The sequence below is a fragment of the Pieris brassicae genome, chromosome 12 (genome assembly GCF_905147105.1).
Source record: "Pieris brassicae chromosome 12, ilPieBrab1.1, whole genome shotgun sequence".
NCBI lineage: Eukaryota > Metazoa > Arthropoda > Insecta > Lepidoptera > Pieridae > Pieris > Pieris brassicae.
In genome coordinates, this window is record NC_059676.1 from 10,257,466 (window position 1) to 10,280,686 (window position 23,221).

General features: G+C 34.6%; 1 protein-coding gene across 1 annotated transcript in view; it reads right to left on the minus strand.

The window, feature by feature from the left end:
* Window positions 1-367: 367 nt before the first annotated feature.
* Window positions 368-23,221, minus strand: part of LOC123717364 (homeobox protein DBX1) — a 28,598-nt gene continuing 5,744 nt past the window's right edge. Inside the window, exons 2-5 of the mRNA XM_045673310.1 lie at window positions 12,377-12,502; window positions 11,280-11,351; window positions 9,863-10,008; window positions 368-746 (exon numbers count right to left, since the gene is read on the minus strand). Coding sequence (XP_045529266.1) covers window positions 408-746; window positions 9,863-10,008; window positions 11,280-11,351; window positions 12,377-12,502 — 683 coding nt within the window. The 3' untranslated portion in view covers window positions 368-407. The remainder of the gene's footprint in view (window positions 747-9,862; window positions 10,009-11,279; window positions 11,352-12,376; window positions 12,503-23,221) is intronic.

Sequence of the window (23,221 nt, forward strand, 5' to 3'; positions counted from 1 at the left end):
GACCTATATATATTTACAAAGGTGCGATTTACAAAAGTTAGTTATATTTGCAATTCTAGCATAGACTAAAATATTTATATAAATTAATTCTGTATTCTTTAGATAATTACGTAGAATTTTTGAGATTTATAACAGCTGTTAGACATTGTAAGTTAAGTATGACACTTCCAATGAGGCAGAGATACGTCTACATAATATGTTTGACTGATAATTTATGTCTATAGAATACAAAAATGAATCTCTTAATAAACAGCAAATACATAGCGTGACATTTGAATGAAACTTGTCTTTAGAAGAAAACTTCGCATTAAAACAAATATCTTAAATTAATATGACTAATTCGGTTATAAATACTAGGTTTATTCTAGGATTATAAATATAGATTTATACAATTATACTAAAACAGGTCATGTCACATTTATCTCCTCGTCAGATGCGCTATCACTCTCAAAATCATCGAGTTCATTTTGATAGTTTTCCCGCGTAAACATGTTAGCCGCCATCTTGTCGTCGAAGCGGTAACTGTCGTTTTGACAGTTCGATGTCGACGCGTACATTTTATTTTTTAATTCCTCGTCTTCGGGTAATGGTGACAGCTTTTGCTTGTCAGCCTCGGCGTCTGATAAATCTGGGTGTGGGTTGTTTTTGTTCGGAAGAGTTTGTTCCCTGGACCCACCAGATGCTAGTAGCTCGCGCTCTTTTGAATTCCGCCATTTCATTCGGCGATTTTGAAACCAGATCTTTACCTATAAAAAAAGACGTTATTAGAGTTTTAATACATAAATTGATATTGCATAACTTGCATTGTTTTTATGAGTGACAGAAATCTTTTTAATTCGCAGTTATAATAGTAGTTATACGGTACTTTTAGTACTTGTTCAATAAGTCAGTATTTTATTTTTGTACAATAATCAAACCTAGAACTATGACATTAAACTACACCACTGTGGAGGCGTATGACGCAAGGGTCCAAAACGCTTCATCATTATTAAATACATTATAATAAAAAATAACAATAATTTATAAAAGGGGCAACTCGGGATTTGTCGTTTACGCAGTTTTTTGATGAAATAACAGTTTTTGGGAATTGGCACCATCAATCAAATAAAGGCGTGGTAACGCGGTTCCATTATGAGAAATTATTGTCGTTTGATGAAAAGGTCTTAACAAAAATCCATAACTTTATATCAATAATAAACACGCTAATAAAGTAATATATCTTTTACCTATATAATTTTTTTACAATTAGGAAAGAAATATACAGAAAAATAGCAACATTAAAGCGAAATGTAAGTGATCTAACCTAACCTGATATAAGTTAAGTTAGATATAAGAGTAAACAAAATGTAAACAATCATCGAACACTGAATAAAATATGAGCCCTTTAGTTTTTACCACACTCACAAATTGTAGTTAAACATTCTCGTTTCCCATAATGTCCAACAACATACTTAAGTGTCTCTTAGATTTACAAACTTTTTAATAACTCAAGTTTTTTTTTGTTAAAATAGCGTCGCCACTACTCCTAATGTTATCTTTTAAAGACACGTGTTACCCAGCTTCAAAAAAAGAGTTTTATTTGAACATATCCATGGAAAAAATCAAACTTAATTCATAGCAACATTTTTCTTATTTTAAACTGAAATGGCATAAACTAAAGTTTTCTATTCTGTGCAAGTTTCGTTTAGAAATGCATTTAGACAGATCAATTTTATTCTATTATAAACAGAGTATAGTGACTTGGAGAATTTATAGATTTACACAAAATTATCACGCTGCTAATGAGGTTTAAGTTTCAAATTAGTTTTATATTTTTTTGCTTTTTTTCTGTATAATTTTATATACCAAGGACCATGACAAGTCTGTGGCACGTTGCGTTAACTGAGTGCTGTCTGTATAGTGTCTATCGACATATTTATATGTTCGCAGAGTGAATTCAACTGTTATGTTTTTAATATTATATACTTTATAATGTGCTTTGGGCCGTGGTGTCCCCAGGCGCTTATTAACGATTTCAGTCGATAGTACCGGTGACACCAGAGCTGGTGCTTCCCTCTCAACCAGTAAGTATCGCAATACAAGCGAGGAAATGCTGCCAGCGTTAAAGGTTAATTATTTTTAGTATTGCTTTAAATTATTATTTTTCTCGACATTATCGTATTGGAATAGTCTAATGTAAATGAATAAATAATTAATTTGTGTGTATATTTTAAGCAAAAAAATAAATTTGTTATTATTATTCCTAATTCCACCTAGATGCACCCAAATGTCCCTAGAGAGACCCCTAAACTGGGCTGGCTAATATGGCTATGGCAATTTTTTTAAGCCATAGTTACAATATTCACACATATAGTATTATTCATTATGACTGGTTTAAAAATGTAAAATGTTCAATATAAAAACTCCTTTTAAAAATCAGCTGTGAAAAATATCTAATACAGAGGAGCATTTAATTGCACGGTTCAATAGAACGAAAATTCTAAAAAACTTTTGTCTGCAATTTGTATTGTCAATGTCAAGACAAATTTGAAATTGGAATGACAAATTGCGCCCGCTGATTGGCTGAAACGGATTGATTTAGCGTAGCGCGCAAAATGATTTGTCAAAATTTGAATTGTCACCTTTGTGTGAATTTTTCGATTGAGACGAAATCGAATGTAAGGAATGATCGATGTTATAATTAATGAGATTTTTAAATAAAAATAATCAATGGCGCGGCAACCTTTTAAGATCTGGGCCTCATTTGTCAATCTAATAGGTAAGTAGGCGAGCCACATGTGCCTGTACTTTTTGAGTCTAAGACAAGCCGCTTTCCTCACCATGTTAACCTTCACAGTTCGAGCGAAAGTTATGTAGATGCGCAAGTAAATGCGCACATTGAAAGAAAGTCCATTGGTGCACAGCCGGATATCGAACCTACGATCTCAGGGATGAGAGTCTCACGCGAAAGCGGCCAACACCGCACTAGAGATTTAAAGTTATATTTATAATATTATTATAATACTTTACTAACTTTTTTTGTACGGTGGGTAAGCTTAAGGTTTAAAAGCAAAGCACCGAAAGCGACTCCTGCGCATGTTGTTTATCTTTACGTAAGATTGATTATTGGAAATCGAAAGCATGGTCATCCCAAGCAAACCTGGGGTCGTACAGAGTCAAAGGGAGCCGGATGGAGACACACTGTGGACGTCCTCTGCCCCATCCAGTTTAAATTTGACAAATTCGACTGTTCAAGCGAAGATTCTGCCTTGAGATGTCTTTTGGAATACGGGCCTTAGCCCCTTAGCCATAGTCTTGGCACCTGATTTAGCTTATTTTTAAACTTCCGTTCTTTATGGAACGCAAATTTATATTTGACGTTTAAATTGTTTGATATATTAATTAAAATAGCTATCTAATCAGCATATAAACATGAATAGAGAGACAGACAGTATGATAATCAATAACATAACGCCTATTATGATAATCAGTTCGCAATTTATCCCAACAATTCGTCTCCCATCTTTATCCCGTATAAATTGTAATAAAAGTTAATATGTCAAAAAGTAATTAATTCCCGCTCGGTGTCACCCCTGTTAGTTTAGGGATGTACGAGATATTTGTCGATGAAAAATTGAATAAATTTGAAATATAGTACTTTATCGTTAAAGTTTTGATAAAAAGAAAATCTACTTCCGAAGGACCTCTACTATAGTAATCTGTATTCCACCAATGTAGGTATATATTTCCGTAAAAAAGAAATATTTTATTATTGCTGTCAAGAGGGTAAACAATTATGAATATTGCATTAAAACTTAAAACAATCCAGTAGCACGCAATATCGCACCACACAACTCACGTGGGTACTCTTTGTATTGAAGAAGACTCATAAATCCACAAATATACAATTTAAATACATAATTATTTAATTCCGCACCAGCTTGCCGTAGACCCAAAAAGTCAAGCATAGAAGGCTGATCCCCAAATGATCATGAAACAGATACAGAACTCTGAGGCTCAGAGCTAAAAGGTTGTAGCGGCATTGGCATATATAAGTAGAGTGTGCTACTTGATGTTAAAATGTGGCAGTTACTATATGATTTTATTTTAATGATAACTCTTAAAGTAAGTTTCCTTACTATCCTCCAAGTTTAATTTTGTTTCTACCCTTTGGAGTAGAGACCCTTCGGCCGTGGGGTTCAAGTGCACAGGCGCTAATTAAAGATTTAAGTTGGCGTCTGGTACATAGTACCGGTGACCTTGGAGCTTTCCTCGCTCAGCAAATAAGTACCGCAATCCAGCGAGGAAATGCTGCTAGCGTTAAAGGTACACTGCCACAGGGTTTTTTTTTATAAATTATTCTTAACTATTAATTTAAATTATTATTATTCATTACTATGTAGGTTAAAATATTGTATATTTGTGTGTGGAAATAAAAAAATGTCTTTCGTTAGGTTAAACATAAATAAATACTTATGTTTCAATAAATGTCGGATGTTCCAGAGGGATTTGCTATCAATATGCGAATCTTCAGTAGCTTCGTGACAAGTTAAAAATATTTTTACATTGTTGCACCAATATTCATACTTTAAAACGGCAATGTAACGAATGAGAAATAGATTTTATCGATAACAGTTATACATTAAGTGACAGCACTAGCAAGTCGAAAGGGCCGCGCGTCAGCTGCTGGCGGCATATTGTCGGGGCCCGGTCAAGACGAGGGTTTAGACGCAGATTATAACTTGATTTCAGATTGGGGAAATCTTAGCTTTTCATAGAAAAAATTATTACGTTTTCATATAAGTTTTCCGCTACGAATAAAAAAAACATAAATTCATCTTTGGCTATTTTCTTAAATTAAAAGCGTCAAATTGATGTTGACGTTGGATAGCTCAACTCAGAGCCGATATATTTTTAGATTTTTAAATTTGTTAAGTTTTCTGTTAGTAATAATTTTTACAAAGCTTTACCTGTTAAAGGTGTATAACGTTTAATTGTTTTTTTTCATTCATACAATGCTCTGTACAGCCTATACAAGACTTTTGTCTATTTAAATGTACAAATACGATGCTCTGTACAGCCTTGAAAAGGCTTTTTGCTCACTCACTCTTCGGAGTCTTTAGTCTATGACTTCTTGTAGCGACATGGATAATCATCCCGACATATACAAGATTGATGTTCCCTGTAATTCGGTATTCCGTAGAGAACGGAATCGCGGTCAGTATTGGTAGTAAATGAGTGTTTTGCTAACTCTACTAGACTCTAGAGTGTTTAGGTACTCTAAGTAGTAGTGTTAGTAAAATTGTTACATTATTATTAATTGTCTTAGTAAGTTCGGTGCCGGTTGTTGTAGATATGTTCAAATATATGTTAAGTGAAGCACTTTGTTTGAAAGCTAAGTGTAAACTAACTTTAATCGTTAAAAAATCGTTATAATATAAAGTTGAGGGTAGTTTTGCGACTCTAATAGAAACTAACTTGGCGTATTGAAGAGTTCTCAAATCAAGTGACATTTATGTTATTGGACATTATCGAAAACGAGACTCTGAAATTACAATATATGAAAAAAAATGTATGGGAAAAACTAAAGGGTTCATTTAGGCTTCAAGTGTGCGATGATTGCTAACATTTGCGCTCCTAATTATGTATTAGCTTAAAAATATTTAGGTGATTGAACTAATGTTAGGTTACATAACTCACGTAGATTTTTGGAGATTCTTAGACAACTCGGACTACTTAAGATGCTTTATTAACGGATCGTTAAAAGATAACTTTTGTTTAGATTATACTTAACTAAAGTAAAATTTATTTAAAAACCTTTTTGTAAATTAAACATAAAAAATAGTTGCTGTTTTAACTGTCACAATGGCTATGAAGTTTGCTGTTCGTTTTATAAATATATGAAAAGAAGTACCTACTTTTACAAACTAATTAATTAATTATAGCTGTAAAATTATATATAGAGAATAAATAATGCATAATTTAAACTAAAATTGTGTAGCTATAGAGTCTCCATAGTCTATGCCGTCCAATGAATCTGATTTTCGGACGCGTTCCAAAATTTGAAATATTCATATTTCGAATGAATATTCAAACGTTGGACCGTTTACATTCACGGCGTTCCAATTTCAAATATTTGCATTTATTTATTTTGAATTCGGAACTTTTTGTTGGCGCGGTTTATGATTGACAGCGCGCCATGTTTGTTTATAGTCAAATTTTTATTTGCTTAACCAAATTGTTTAGAGGGCATTTAACCCTTCTTTTGTAATAATATTGTAAGATGCAAAATGTCACAAAGGAAATATTGTTAACATTTGTTTAATATTATTCAATAGTTTGCAAATAGTGTCGGAGTGAATTTCATTATTGGCATAGAATATTAATTAACCCTTTTTATAAATTGAATCTATACAAAATAGTAAAAAAAAAAAAACATTCAAACGTAATGTTTATTTTTCAAAATAAACATAAATTTATACCAACCACATCCAAATACATCTATTAAACATCAGAAAAGTAAAAAGACCGTTACGAGCTTCTGTGTCATATACGGTGTTTCCCAAGAATCGTATCTAGGACCATCTGGCTAAACGTATGGAAGACCGAATTACTACGATGGTAGTAAAAAATTTCACGCGAAAATAATAACCAAAACATGCAAAATTCAGACGTCTCAATATGGAATACGTCAAACTGCAGTAAGCTATAAATATAAAATTCTAATGCCCGCCAAAAAAAGAAAATCGTTTCAACCAATCCGGAGCCACCGTTCGACTTTTATCCGATACAAATCGACCAATAGTAACCCATTGTAAGACGCAATAACCGCTATTATTTATCTCTTTCTAACCTAAGTAAATACTATATCCGTCGCGGTTTCTTAAGTCTAGACTATAGAGTACATTTCAGCGTGCCATTTCTTTCCGTTTCCTTTTTATTTCGACACAATTGCTTCAGTCTGGCTATTATGTAACGATATTTTATTTCTCTTGTGTAAATGGAGTTCGTTTTTATGACTGGAATGAACTGCTTTCTATTATAAAAGGATTTAATATTATTTTCAGTATTATTCTATTAACAGAGCAGCTTTTAACATTGATATTTATTTTAAAGGATATTATAGAACGAATCACCTCAGAATGGTTTTTACACAGAATATATATTTGAGAAAACAAATCTATATTTTCCAATTAATTATTTGGACATAAGCCGGTAATTAGCCAATGAGGAAAGATATTTTGATGGCAACGTTTCTTTATATGACTTAAAATCAAAGTACCAAAAGAAGAAAAAGAGAATCCTTTTTTTAAATAGGAGCAAATGAGCCCATTGGACATTCACAAAACCGCTGTTCATGGGCCTATGTTTGTGGTTACGTTGCAGGCCCTGAAGGGGTAGATTCTTTGATAAATTATTGTAAGGCCGGTTGGTATTTTCTATTATTTTTATCACAAATCAACTCCTCTAACCTATTTTAAAAAGATTGTTTTAGGATATGCACAAGAATAGACAATAGAGCAAAGACAATATTGTCTGTGGCATATGTTATCTGTCCCCTATGGTATAATCGCCGTCAATTAAATCTCCCCTCCCGTTAATTTCCCTCCTTACTCAAATGTTTTAATGCGCGAATAATGGCAAGAATTATTGGACTCATAATTTTTTTATGGACTGGATATAAACACGAAAATGTTTTAAACTATAAAAATCATATGAAAACACCTGCTATTTTTCATAACTTCTGCAATAACGTGATTTGCCTGGCCACAGATTAACTCTAAGATTTGCTTAAAGCCGGTGATATGTCAGGACATTGTATTTAAGCCTTTTATAAAAACATTTATCAACGCTACAACCTATTTAGGTCTGGGCTTTAGATTTTTGTATCTGTTTTATGATTGCCAATCTAAACGACGTACTCTTTTTAACGTCAAAGGCATAACGATGTTTTCCTTCACCTTTCAGGCGTATTTTGAATGCGCACATAGAAAGAAACTCCATTGGTGCACAGCTGTGGATCGAACCTAGCATCCCAGGGATGAGAGTAGCACGCTGAAGCCACAACCACTTTTTTGCACCATATTCTTGCAAATGTCGTAATAAAAAACATCGCTTTATAAAATTTTCTGACAACGCCCTTTTTATTGTCTTTACAATTTGTGATATGTTGAATGATCTTCTAACATAATCCCGAAGCGGAAATAACTCTCAAATAAACCCGTTCCTTATAACGAGATTTCAACAAAGGTTATGCCAGTTAAAGGCATTCCGGAAGAATAAGTATTTCCACGGAAAATCATAAAAGAAAAACTAAATATGAAAAATAGTCAAAATAAACTGACATAGGGTGACCATACGACCACTGAAAATAGGCTTTATTTGGACATTAATGAACGTCACTTAACTTAGTTCGGAATACATATTATATAATAATGCGAAGATGGATAATTCTGACAGCTTTTGGAACTTATTTTTTAAGCTTATGTTCGGAATAAATCTATTAATCACTGAATCTAAAAAAAGAGCGAGCCCACTCGCGAGCCCTCGGGCAATGAGAGTTTTAATAGGCGGCAGTATCACTTAACATCAGATCAGTTTACTGCTCGTTTGCCCTCTGCCTTCTATATATAAAAAAGGCATATTTAGGCAGACTTAGCATCTTACCTCCAAAGGTAGCTATTTAGTTTAAAAAAGTTTTAACCAAAATTAGTTAATCGATAAGGTATTCGTATGATAATTTTTTTTAATAGTGGTCTTCAACCACTCAATATAAATTCCCTAAAGCACTGTCTCCCAATTCGAAGGGTTTGCGTGGAATAGGCTACCGGATAGAGTAAAAGAGCAGTGTTGGCCTAGTGGCTTAAGCGTGAAACTCTCCTTGAGGATCCATGAGGTCGTAGGTCCAATCCCCGGCTGTGCACCAATGAACTTTCTATGTGTGAACTTAACCTTCACTCAAACGGTGAAGGAAACCGACTTGCCTTGGACCCAAGAAGTTGAATAACCTGCTTGCCTATTAGATTGTCAAAATATCATGATACAGATGCAGAAATCTCTTTATATTATAGTCAGGCGTTCTAAGAGGATACACTAACTCTTAGAATTCTTCTTCAGCTACTGTGCAGATGAAGTCAATACATTAATATTGTATCCCATTTTATTAAAATAACTGGTAACCCCACAACTTAGGGGAGTAACACAGGGTGTTACAAAAAAATTGCTACCCCAAGGGTAATGGGAGGGGTCTGTCATCCGCAGCCGTCCGCCCCGGGCCTAAACAATTACTTGATGCTAACTCGATATTTGCATTTCTACATTTGGGTTAGATTAAAGAGCTTTTTGCCTCTTGCGGTTGATTTAAAAAGTTAATCATTGATTTGATTTTATTTATGTTAAAATGATACAGGTGATGTATCGTAGCAATGCAACAATTATTACGAATGTATTGGGTATATGAATCTTAAAAATCAGTGGCGCTACAACCTTTTCACGCCTGGGCCTCAGATTTATCTGTTTCATGGACGTTTGTCAATCTAACAGGCAAGTAGGTGCCCGACACTCTCGACTTCTTGTGTCTAAGGGAAGTCGGTTTCCTCACGACGTTTTTCCTGACCGTTCCAGCGAATGTTAAATGCGCACAGAGACAGTCCATAGGAGCAGATCGACCTACGATCTCAGGAATGAGCACGCTGAAGCCACTAGGCCAACACTGCATCAGCTTATTAAGCGGCTAGTCTGTTTATCTACATAATAATAATAGAAGTAATTTAATTTAATATGTGTATCTGACATAAATTTCTATATGCACTAAAGTAGGTAGTGCATTACGAATTTATACTTCTACCCGCGTAAAATAGAGGGTAGTTTCAAGTAATCTCACCTGACTATCCTTCAATCCGAGTTTTTCGGCCAATTTCTTCCTGTCCGGTTTGGATATGTACTTTTGGACTTGAAACCTCTTCTCCAGCCCTTTTCTTTGGAGATCAGAAAATACCGCACGTCGCATCATCCCACGGCGGGGTTTTCCTAAAAAAATCGTTATATCGATAACACAGTAGTAAAAGATTTATATATTAGAACGATGGCTGAATAGTTGACACCAAATAAAATTGCTTTATGGTGCTAGAGATAGGTTTTTTTTATAGAACAGAGGGCCTCCTCCTGTCCGTTACAGGAGGCTCACCTGATGATAAGTGTTACCGCCCATGGGCATTCTCAATGCTAGATCGTTGCCAGCCTTTTAAGAATTGGTTCGGAAATCTTTAGTGGGCAGCTGGTTCCACATAGCGGCATAAAAAACCGCTTAGCTATGTCAAAAAAGTCTAGGTGATACGGGTGGAATTTCGTATTCTGCCTCCACGTCTGATGATGAAACTCGGCTGCAGGTATTAATGTAGAAGATGTAGACCCTCTAGGCAACACCAAGGAATCGTTGTTCGTTCAATACGGTCAAGCTAATCTAAATTCATTTTTTACGATAATTTGCCTCTGCATAAACACAATTTAACATTGCGATCTAGTATAACTTTTATAAAAAGACTATTAATTTTATACTAACCTAGTTTACTTAAAAGGATATTTAACATAAAGTGTCCAATAACACTACTTACACTATTAAGGAAAAGACAATCTGTTCTTGTGTACTATTTGGTTTTTACTTACCACTGTTAAACACTTAAGACTAACATGTAACTCATTCTAATTCACAAATTCAAATAGTTGATTTTAATAATTGTTATCTTGTGTATATTTTGTAGAGAATTGTAAACACTTGTCGCATTAGGGTGAGCTGGTGTGCAAAGTAAATAAATAAATATTCTGTGTAACAATTAATTTTTGTAAGATTTCAAATTCCATAATTGTCATGCATATTAGACAAGATAGCTTTGTAACATATATTGTATATTTAGCATTATATCTGTTGTGGTGAACTTTAATTAATAACCGTTCAATAGGGTCTCAAAGATTTTTTTTTAAAAACCCGGCGTTATACTCTATATAATACAAACGCAAGGTCCTCCTGTGCGTGACACGCCGTCCACTTTCCATGTCTAAATCTGATTTCCTGATAAGGTTATCTCCGAGCGAGTATCAAGTGCGCACATGGAAAGATCATTGCACAGCCGGGATTTGAACTTATTACCTCAGGAGTAAGAGTTATACGCTGAAGCTACAAGACCAACTTTGAATTCATACATTTATAATATAGTTTGGACATTTTGATGTTTTTACTAGTATATTGCCAATGTTAAGAAAACTTTGTTGACAATATCTGTTTTAATATTTTTCATTATTACCTCTAGAACTATGTGCCCATGGAAATCCACCCGGAAGCGGGAAGACCTGGGTATGAGCTTGCGAAGGCCTCACTGAAACAATTGAAATTAAGCTATAGTAAAAAAAAAAACTAATTTCCATTCATTACGTGGGTCTCCAAACTTGGAAGTAGTGCGTTCCAGCTCCGACCTCCACAAATGTCATGGAAAAGGAAAATAATTCTACAATTAAAACTCCAAATATTTTAAATGTATTAAAGATGTTTCAATCCTGTAAAACTAATTTTCTATGTAAAATATCTTATCATCTATATCAGTAAATAAATGTGAAATAGAGCAGCTCATCTTGATAAGCCGTTCGCCAACCAGACGGACTGACTAGGTCGAACACTCCTCGTCCTCAAACCTGAACCTGACCACGTACTCAGGTATGAGCTATCTAGCTAGAGAGATTCATCTACCAACTTTTGGATCACGTGTACTCGTCTTCGTCGGAGTAGCCCGTTTTAAAGTATAAAAAAATAATATACTATATTATTAACTATAATTTAACGAGTTTGCGTGAAGAGGCTCCGTGCAGTTTCCGTCCCCTTGACCTTCTCGCTAGTGCGAACCAGGATTCACCAGAGATCAGCGACTGCAAACAGTCCAAAATGGCTCTGCCAGCAGTGAACCCGCAATTGACAAAGCTAGAAGCAGCTTAAATAGAACTAATCTTAAAACAATGATAGGGACAATTACGGGCCATTGCCTTCTTAATAAACATCTGGTCCTAGGCGCGACAGACAGCCCCATGTGCAGAGGCTGTTTCAGCGCAGAGGAAACATTCACCCACGTAGTCCTGGAATGCGAGGCTGTGGCTAAACAACGTGCAGATATCCTCGGAACAGTGAGGTCGCTCTGCGAAGCCTGTGAAGTGCCCAGGTGACTTCTGTGATTCTGGAAGGAGCTAGGCTGGCTAAATTAGCCAGGAGTCCACCAACCTTAAGCCTTAATTATAATTAAGTATCCATTTATCGGTGAAGGAAACCATATCAAGTTGCCGAAGGCTTTGGGCCTTTTTATCGATAATACCAGATGAATAATGTGATATAATACAAAATTAGGCAGCTTCTTACCTGCTAAATATGGATGATGACAGTGCGCAAGTAGATGCTGCAAGTGCTGATGCTGTACTGGAATTGGGCGGCTGGCAATGGGTTTTGCTATCGGCCATGGGTTTCCCACCATCGTTTGTCTGTAATCTGTAAAAAAATGTAATAATTTGAATATCTTGTCCTTACATGCAAAATAATAGTATAATTATCACGTGATGCATAATTGCCGCACGATTGCGGTGCGTACTTCAACCTATGTTTTATTTATTCGATATGATTCACGATTGACGGCCCTTTATAAGTGTACTTTCATTCGAAGTTTGAATATTCGAATTTGTACTGTTATATAGAACACTTGTACTCATCGTAAAAAAGTCCTACTGTACTTTATTCATAAAAAATCTATAAAATACAGCTTAAAGCTGCTGTTTTTGCCTCTTTCTGGGAAATTGTGTTTATGCTGACGAAGGGGCAGAAAGGTATTGAATAGATTTTGACGACTGACGAGAGAGATGTCTGACAGTTCTTGCCTTATGAGAACTGATAGACAACGTAAACAAAACTTGTCTAAATCATTAAAAATATGATACATATTTTCATATTTTTTTGGCTAGTACCTGAGTTACCCACGCATGGTTTGACAACTGACCGGTCTATTAAATTATGGAAATGTCTGGGTTACATTGCGAAGGATGCCCTTGACTGGAATCCTCAAGCTAACAGAAAACAGATCGGCAACGAAGCTGTAATGACGTGGAGTGTAACGAAAGCTGTCCAGGACCGATCAGATCCTGGTTATCTACGCTGGATGTCCTCTATATCCCGTGGGGAAATAGACCAAAGCAAGTACCTAGTATCGTTAAGAGTTGTTGTTGTTAATTATTTTTTAACTTCTGTATTAATAAATTAAATAAATAGCCTTTAATTCTGTTTAACTTACTGGCTAAATATAAAGTTAGTTCTGAGTTATATTAGTTAGGCAATACAACGGGAGGAAATGCTGCCAGCGTTAGGTACCTACACGGGCACAGAGGCCAAACTTTTTAAATTTATTTTAATTTTCTTTTTATTAATTTTTAATTATATTAATATAAATATGTAGGTAACATAATTGTTGTGCGTGTATCAATTGTATACTTACGTAAGTGAAACATCTTTATGACCATCTTTTTTTTTTAAATGATCAACTATATGCAACTTTACAGAAATTGGTTAACTAAAATAAAATTAGATAAAGTTTAATTATTAACTTTTTATTATTATTAAATTATTTCATTTTACCTTAATACTGTAGATTATAACAGAATTTCATGACTTGTAATAGAACTATCATTGTTATCGTTGTTATATGGCTTCGAATCTCTTCGACTCAACCGTGGTTTGGACAAGAAAAAGATAGCGCGTAACAGAAAAATGTGACGCGTAACCGAAAAATGTGACGGTAAAATTTCAAACGCCGATAAAAAAGTTTCCTCCCATCGTTCATCAGCCTCTCTTTCGTATATTTATGTATTTACGAAGTGTAAATAAATACCTGTACAATTGAAGCAATTTTGGTTCAAATAACGTATTATATTCACAATAGGCCTATTAATTCAATAAACATTTTTCCACCATCCAATTAAGTCAAGACGTCTCAATGCGCTAATCGTTAAACGGCGTAATCGCGAAACCATTACAAATACAAGCGAATCTCAAATCTCCATCATCATTTGTCAAGTCATAAGCTGATAGCGTTTACTTAAACGGGAGTCGAAAATTTAATTTTTCGTCTACCTTATTCATAAACAAAGCCCAATTTGTTTTGAGTAATAACAATACATATAGGTCTGTTTTATAGTGTTTTGCCTCGGCCGATTATTGGGTAGTAGGGATTTTGTGGGTCTACACAGTAGCTAGCCCCACTAACCCCCCACAAGATAGTCACACCGCGGGAGGTTATAAAAAGAGGTAAAGAAAGATGGTAGGTACAACTGTGTAGGCCTAGTCTTTTCATCGTATAACTCTCATCCCTTTCTACATCCCCGGCTAAGTACCAATCGACAGTACTATATGAGTATTTAACATTCGCTCGTATGGGAAAATCTTATAACTAAAAAGTCGACAGCCGATTTGATCAGGGCTTCTGCAAATCATGTATAGTTTTACGGAAGCACTGTTTATTATACTGCGTACATAATTAATACTTTTCAATGTTTGAATCTGAAATTGAAACATCGTCAATTAAAGGTTAAAATTGTAATTCATGGTATGGTGAGTTTATGAAATCCAATTGATGAACAGTAAAGTGATATTGACGGCACAGATCAATATATTTAATATTTAAATCGCTACCGCTTCTACCTCCCGCCTCACCCGCATCACCCCACGTTTTCTTACCACCCTTCTGTCAATGCCACGCCGCCCCTAATATATTGTACCTCCTTTGTAATGCCATTAATCAAAGTGTTTTGTTTTTGACTTCATATTAATTTAAACCTATATGTGATCGCTTCGGCGCTTGGAGAAAATGTGTTCACGCGTTTATAAACGCGAATGTTCGAGTGTTAATAATAACTCATTGTGCAGTGTTCGCCTAATGGCTTCAGCGTGCGACTCTCAACCCTGAGGTTGTAGGTTCGATGTGCGCATTTAGCATTGGCTCGAACGGTGAAGGAAAACATCGTGCGGAAACCGGCTTGCCTTAGACCCAAAAAGTCTACGGCGTGTCAGGCACAGAAGGCTGATCACCTACTTGCCTATTCGATTAATAAATTATCATAAAACAGATACAGAAATCGGAGGACCAGACCTAAAAAGGTTGTAGCGCCATTGATCTTTTTTTTTTGTTAATAATAACGTATTGATGGGAAGCTTTTCACGGGTAAAAGCTTTCTCCATTCGACCTAACGTTTCTATATCTTCTATCCGGCTTTTCTTATGTCCTCTCCTTCTTGCCCTTGGTCCATATAGTTGTCTTCTTTTACCTGTGCATCTCTGCTTGGTTTTCGTCTTATCTTTTCAGTTTACTCTCAATCAACGCAAGAAGCGTTCATTGCTTTTATTAGTTAATATATTGTGTTGTATATCCACGTTCGGTAGCCGTATATGACAGTAGGTAAGATACAACTGATTGTAGTTTATAAGTATTGTATGGTATTAAGTATGCCTCTTTAAAGTAAGTAAAACCAAGTGTCAATTAAGAAGCCCAACTTAATTAATTAATTATGTTTAATTATAACATCTATAAAGAAAACAGTATTTTTCTTACAGAGATTACCCCTAAATCCTTAATAGCGTATTAATAATTAAAACAACAAGCCTCGGGGTAAAACTTCCACGTCAACGCCCCCGCCCGCCCTCCAAATCTTAATTTTGCTTCAGTAAGTTTTTATTATTCTTACCATAAAATTGGTTAATACATATTAAAATGGATGTTATATTGAAAGCGGAATATTAGGTATAAACAAATCAGTGGCATTACAAACTGAGTTTTCTGTTTGTATTTCTTGATCATGTGTCATTCTAATTGCCAAGTAGGTCAAGCCTTATACATTGACGAATGATTACACACACACGACACAAGCCGTCGATTTTTTGGGTCTAAGGTACCGTTAAGCACAGCCAGGATAGAACCAACGACCTCAGGGATGAGAGTCGCAAGCTAAACCCACTAGATCAACTTGTCATTGATAATTAAGGTAGTTATTAATCAGACGTCGAACCCAGAGTATCATATTGACATTGCGTACTAATTATTTAAACGCAACCAACGCAGTCAGGAGCCTACAGGCATTGAGAGTGTCCATGGGCGGCTGTATCACTTAACTTCAGGTGATCCTACTGCCCGTTTACCCTAAAAAAAACATATTAGGATACAGCTAGATTATTACTAACTAAACCCCGCGGTCTTAAAAAAAAGGAAGCTTATCTACCGCGAGGAAACCGGTGTGATTAAATTGTATGATTGGGTGTATTGGTGATGATGGAGCAGTGGCTGAGCACATTTAGAAGGGACAGCTAAAAACTCATTTATATGTGTGAATGTACTTCCGTCACTGTAACTTAAACGTTTACTTTGAAAGAGTAAAATAGATCTTGCGTTTTGTAAGCACACTAATTTTGGGATGGTTAAATCAGTGTTTCTCAACGTGGAGCCCACAGAGGGGCAATTTGATAGTTAATAAATAAATAGGGGCTATTAGAAAATGTATTATTTTTCATTACGTTTTAATTTCCAAGTAATTTATTCCTAAACCTATCATTTAGTTTCTTAAGTGAGCAATTCAATTTAAGATATTTAAGATATTTTTAAGAAAGGGTAAAAATCTTGGGTAAACTGGTTTAAATAGTTAATTAAAGAAAAACTATACACATAAACTCGTGACGGCCAAATAAACTTGGATAAACTTAATACCTTACAGTTCTATTGCCGCGTTAATCTTAATAACACACATTTCTCCAAAAGCAATTTATATGTGTGAAATTATCCATTCTTAAAACACACAAAAACCACAAATACATCCACCCAATACAAATCAAACCGCGAAGACACAATGGACTCGTTAAAAAAACCATAGATAATACAAACGCAATAACAGATTAAAAAGAGCAAAAGACACTTGAGAAAACAAGACTGCAATCCCTTTTTGCAACAATGGGATCAATAAAATATTAAACATTCAACAAACAATGCAAAAATCCCTCAACATAATAGTTTTTTTACGACCCCCGTCTATAAATTTATTGTTCGGACATTTTATTAGCTGTTATGATAGCTGTGAGGATTAGCTTTGTTATTAAAAAGTATCTATGGTGTGAATTGGTAGCTATTTTTATCTGTGGGCGGGATGTGAGCTGTTTATAGCCTGCTTTTATCGTAGATTAAATGTGAATTAATAAAATATTATTCTATGGCGTGTGTTTTTTTGTGGATTATAGAAAAATATTGCCGTTTTATTGTTATATTAATAGATTATACATCTAATTATTATTATGTATTAACGGTCTGTTATTAGATATTTGTTTTACTTATGCAAAGTAACATGTACGGAGTGTATTTGTCATTAAATTTATTAATTTAAACTGTAAAAATATTCTCTTAATAATAAATAATCCTTCAGATTTATGTATCTGTATTCATTTGTCAATCTAATAGACAAGAAGGTGATCAGCCTTCTGTGCCTGATACGCTGTCAATGTTTTCGGTCTGTTCGGTTTCCTTCGCCGTTCGAGCGTATATTAAATGACACAGAAAGATAGTCCATTGGTGGTCAGCTGGAATCGAACCTACGATCTATTTAATGAGAGTCGCACGCTAAAGCCACTAGGCCAACACTGCTCTTAATTGTACGTCACATAAAAAAATCACAATTATCAAAGATCGCAATTATTACAATTATTTATAACACTAACGACAGTAAAACCGGTATTTAATGAACCGTTAAACCATAGACTGTTGGCGTTTACGGGGAAAGTGTGAAAATAATTGATTCGCAGGGGACGGTGATCGGAAAATTCACTTTTAAACGGTCCTTTGTGGGGAATTATTTTCACGTCCACGTTTATTAGGGAAAACAATATCCATGGGTAGGTTTAGTTAAGGTAAGGAAACTGTATTTCACTAATTAGACATCGTATGAGATTTGAGACTTGTGACTATTGCAACGTACAAGCAAGAGAACTTTGGAAGGGGTTAGATAATGGTCTAACAGCAAGATAGATCATGTAAAAAGGCTTTATTATTATGGTTGTTACGTTAGCAAAATACACAAATATTATTCCAAATAGAATCAGTATTTCCCGACGCGTTTTTAACGACTTTAGGTTCATCTACTACTAGGTAAGATTTGATTGTTTGTTTGTATACATTGAAGACTTCAGAACTACTGGAACTGGATTTGAAAATTATTTCACTATTTGAAGTAAGTAAAACCAAGTGTCAATTAAGAAGCCCAACTTAATTAATTAATTATGTTTAATTATAACATCTATAAAGAATCTATCTTAGGCTATAGAAAACTCAAATAAATTAGGGAAACGTTTGAAAAACTTGTTAATAGACCTCAATGTGTGTAAAAATAACACAAATATTCTGTCGCGTATGCTGTGGAAACTATTGACAATAGAGCAAGATGTACTACAGTTTTATAAAAGACTTCGATACCATTACGTATTTATTAAAATGTAGGTGCACAAAGCTGGGATTGAAAGCTACTATTAGTTTATTCTAACTTACATATATAGCTATATAATGAAACGAAAAAATCACACCACTGTCGTACGCTAATACTGCATCAAAGTCCATGTAGTAAAAAACATCGCAGTAGTTTTCAGAATGGGTCCACAGCTCCAGTAACTCGGAAGGCAAGCTTTTTGCTTTCCGCCGCTTAACTGAAGAGGTATTATCAAACCAATACGACTTGAGGCTTTCAAGATTAAAGAGTTCCATTAGTAGACACCGGCGGCGGATCTAAATTAATTTATAATATATGCATACACGTTCTAAAACATCGTGTATGCAACGATACAAGAAAATATGACTTTGAAATTTTACACATATACAAGAGAAAAAAACAAGGAACTACAAAATAAAAAACAAACCAAAAAATAAGTTAGAAGGATTATAAAAGGAATTATTGAAAGTTATAGTTATGGGTCACTTAATCGAGGAACCGATCCCAGTACAGTACATTGTAAATCTACGGTCCCAGTACATGACATCATAAATTTACGATATAATAATAAATTTAAAGTGATGTCATCGTACAATCGAAGATCTCTAGCCGGAGTTACTTTCTTAAACAAAATGCTAAGTGGACAAATACCCGTTAACATTATCGTCCCTTATTAATTCCCAAGGGTCACAGCAGAATTTTCCAATTTAAAACCAACCTTGTTCAGGTGAGTCTCTTTCGAATTCTTCGCGAACAGAACAAGCATGTGTCTTTGTTGTTCAAGGATTCTCTGGACAGCTAAGAAAAAAATGTGCTCATACTAAGACGGTTACAAGTAAAAAATCGTCTTTCGACACTTTGTTACCGAAGCATCCTGAGTTTTTTGGACATGTCACACGCAGAGATCTAGAAAGCCTAGAAAAACTCATCGTGATAGGCAGAGGAACCCACACTTCAAGGCCGATCCACTACTCGCTGGACCGATGAAGGCCATTACGGGTCCCACCATCACCCAGGTGCAAAGGCTTGACGAAGACAGTGGAGGCGAACTTGTGATGATGTTGTGAAGATAAAAGAATACTATTTATCCATCTTAATACGCTTTGGGCAATGTTTAAAAAGCATTGTTAATTGTCTATCTGATACATAATCCGCTGCTAGTAATTTTAATTAATTGTAACATTTATGTTACCGCCCTTGCCTCTACAACTGTCATATCCAAGATATGTTTTACAATCCAATAATTTGGTTGAAATTGCACCTGGGCTTGATCTGTATAGTCGATATACCACACTAAGCCCGGCTGAGGGAACTTTTGTTACCTAAATCGTAATTTTAACCACCTATATTCGTAACCAAACATTTGTGTTCACGACATTGTGACATTATTATGTTTCACGCCGTGTGAACACTACATTAATGTTAAACGTTAATCTGTTTAATCAGAATTAAACACGTATAGTTAGGTATATAAACATTAATATGACGTTTTTTTTGTTAATATTTTTTTAACATACATAGTAATAAGTAAAATAATTAAAAATTAATTAAAAGCGAATTTAGAAGGATTTGTAATTTTTTTAATTATTTTTATAATTACTACGTAGATTAATAAATTGTAGATTATTTGTAATAAAGAATATATATCTATAGAATTTATATAGAGGGTTCTTCTAGAAAACAGCGTACGAAACCAAATCTTAAAAGGCCGGCAACGCACTTGCGAGCCTTCTGCCAATGAGAGTGTGCATGAGCGGTGGTATCTTAACATCAGATGAGCCTCCTCGTTTGCTTCCTAATATATATAAAAAATCGTGGCCTAAGCCATCAGGTGCGCGGAACTAAGCAAAATTGTAGTCCAAAATTAATTTCTCCTAACGAAAAGTTTTACTAATAATACATAGTTATTAAAATCACTAGACACTAAGCTACGCGTACGCCAAATATTAAATTCATAAATGATTCGAAATTCGAAAATCGGCCGTTTATCGCGACCGCACGCTCATTGGATCGTTTAAATTCAGAACATGTCTGCGGTTGTGTTAAACGGTGTTACAGTTTACTGTTTCGAAATTCGAACGTGTGTTTATATCGGTGCTTCAGTGCATTAGTGTCCCTCAAAACGGTCGAACGTTTTCATCTTACATTAAAAGAAATATATGTATATTTTTTTTTATATAACAAGCGAAATCTTTGAAAAAAAGAAATTTTTAGAAACACAGATAAAACAATAAAATTATTTCATTTATAAAAAACAATGGCCTACAACCCTTGGTATTGGCCGCTTATATTTGTTTTTTCTAATGTCCAAGATTCGCCTCCTCCACCTGTCTGCGCTTTCGTATTTTTAGATTATCCGGTTTCCTCTCAATATTTTAAATTTTAGTTTTTATTAGTGTTAAATGCGCACATAGAAAGTCTATTGTTGCACAGCCAGAGTTCGGACATAGGATCTCAGGGATGAGTGCCACCTTGGTACTAGGAACACTGCTCCCATGCAATTAATACCTATAATCTAATATAAACATTTAAATACTTATATCACACTGTAACGTACTTATGCTACTTAAATTGCCACTGTCAGAATAACAAAAACCCCCACCCCATCGATAAGAAAAGAAAATAACAGAAATTCAAGTTTATTATGCATTTCGGCTCCGGACTCGCATATTAACATGTCATTGGGCGCCATATTGGCGAATTCGAATTTCGAATTCCAATTTCAACCTTACGGGGGCGTTATAGTCGTTATTTTGAACTTGAATTCGTATTTGGAACGTTCGAATTCCAATTTGAACCTTACTGGAGCGTTATACCCGTTATTTTATCGGTAATAACGGATCGTTTAGGAAAGTTTTCGATGGAGTAAAATAAAAGAGGGTAGGTTGATTGTTTTAGCAGGTGGTTTTCATTGCATATCTTGACGACTGTTCGATTGATTCCTGGGAGTATTTTGTGGTGATTGAAGCTTCAGAACTTTTTGTAGTAAGGGGTCCTTCGCTTACTAAAAAAGTAGGGTATTTTTTCAGTATAAAAGTAATACACTAAGTGTCTGTGCCTTAATCAGGTAAAAAAATGTGGCAAGTGCCATCATTTAGTTATAGTCGAGCATTATTTTTTAATGTAGGTATATAAAATTATCAAAATTACGATAAATAACACGGTTAGGTCCTATGTACTAATAACACTGTTAAGCATTTAAAACGTTGTAATTTTTAAATGTTTGGTTTATTTCATAATTTCTTTATCTACCCTCTAAAAATCGCAACATTACATAAGCATCACTAAGACGTAATAGCCCCAACATATTAATAGAGAAATCCCAACATCAATAATAAAATAATAAAGCGAACGAAAATGTACAGAAAAGACATATTAATTTCGCCGAACCCCCCACATACACCCGTCTCTCTCTAACCTATCGCTATATCGTAACGCCGTCTCTTTCACGCCCCCAACCTTAAGTGTCCGTCCAGATGTTGCGTTTTATTGAAAAAGTCAACGCCATATTGCAAGTTTCAGTGAATTAAGATGTCGGAATAGCTGTAGCGTCTATTTGGTCTCGATAATTTGTTTTATTAAAAAAAAACTATGAAAAAGGCGGTATAGGCCACAATAAGAAATTGTTCCTACTGAGAACTTCTATTCATGAGATACTTGTCTCTTACAGGCTTTATTTAATTACAGAATATTAAAAAAAAACTACCAATCTCCATTTGTCACTCAGAAATTCATTCTAAATGAGAAAAAAGTTTTCATACCACCCAGTATAGAGTTACAAACAATCAAAAATCTATTAGTATTGTTATTTGTAAGAATGGAAGGCACGAGACCCTGAGGCCTATAGGGAGGCCAGCGGCCAACAGTCCAGCAATGGTTCTATAAGATGTTCTGCTAGGAATCTGCATCTTAGCGGGAGTGTTAATTGCGGATATAATAATCTTTTGATACACAGTTATTTTGACTTTAATACCACTCATTTTCTTCTCTTTTTACAACGACCAGGAGATTCACCTGATGTTAAGTGATACTGCCATGTGGCTGACAACTGCTTTGTGTTTGTTAGAATTGTTGCGCTCTTTTCTTGAAGTCATAGATTATTATTTTTATTTATTTATTGTATAAGTGTTCTTAATATAAAGGAAGTTGATGTGATGGAAACACAAACTGTACACAGTTTTTCTATCCACCAGGACGTGGAAAATATTAAAATCATTAACATATATATATATATATATATACTAAGGCCAGTGACATATAAGCTGTAAATTTATAACCATTCAAACGATTTAAAATTGCACGTAAAACGTCATAAACAAATCTAAACACTGACGCGCCATAGATAGCCGATGCAAAAAACCTGTTCTTGTCGAGAATTCTCAGGATGAGTTATGATATACGAATATGTATTAAATTACGTATATATTTGTTATGCATAATTTATGTAATATTTTTTAAATTTAAATTTAATATTGTTTCTTGTTATATTAGTAAGAAGTGTAGCTGGTAGCGAGTTTATTAAATTTTAATAATGTAATCTAATGTTTTTTTCCCATATAAGTTATTGTATTTGGGTAATAGAAATTCGTTTTTTAATTTTCTACGTGTTGAATAGTGATAGTGAGTTTTAATTGTTTTGAGGTAATTTTCTGTAAAGTAGTTTTCATTTAATAATCCTAGTTGCACTTTCACGTGTATAGGTATAATTTTG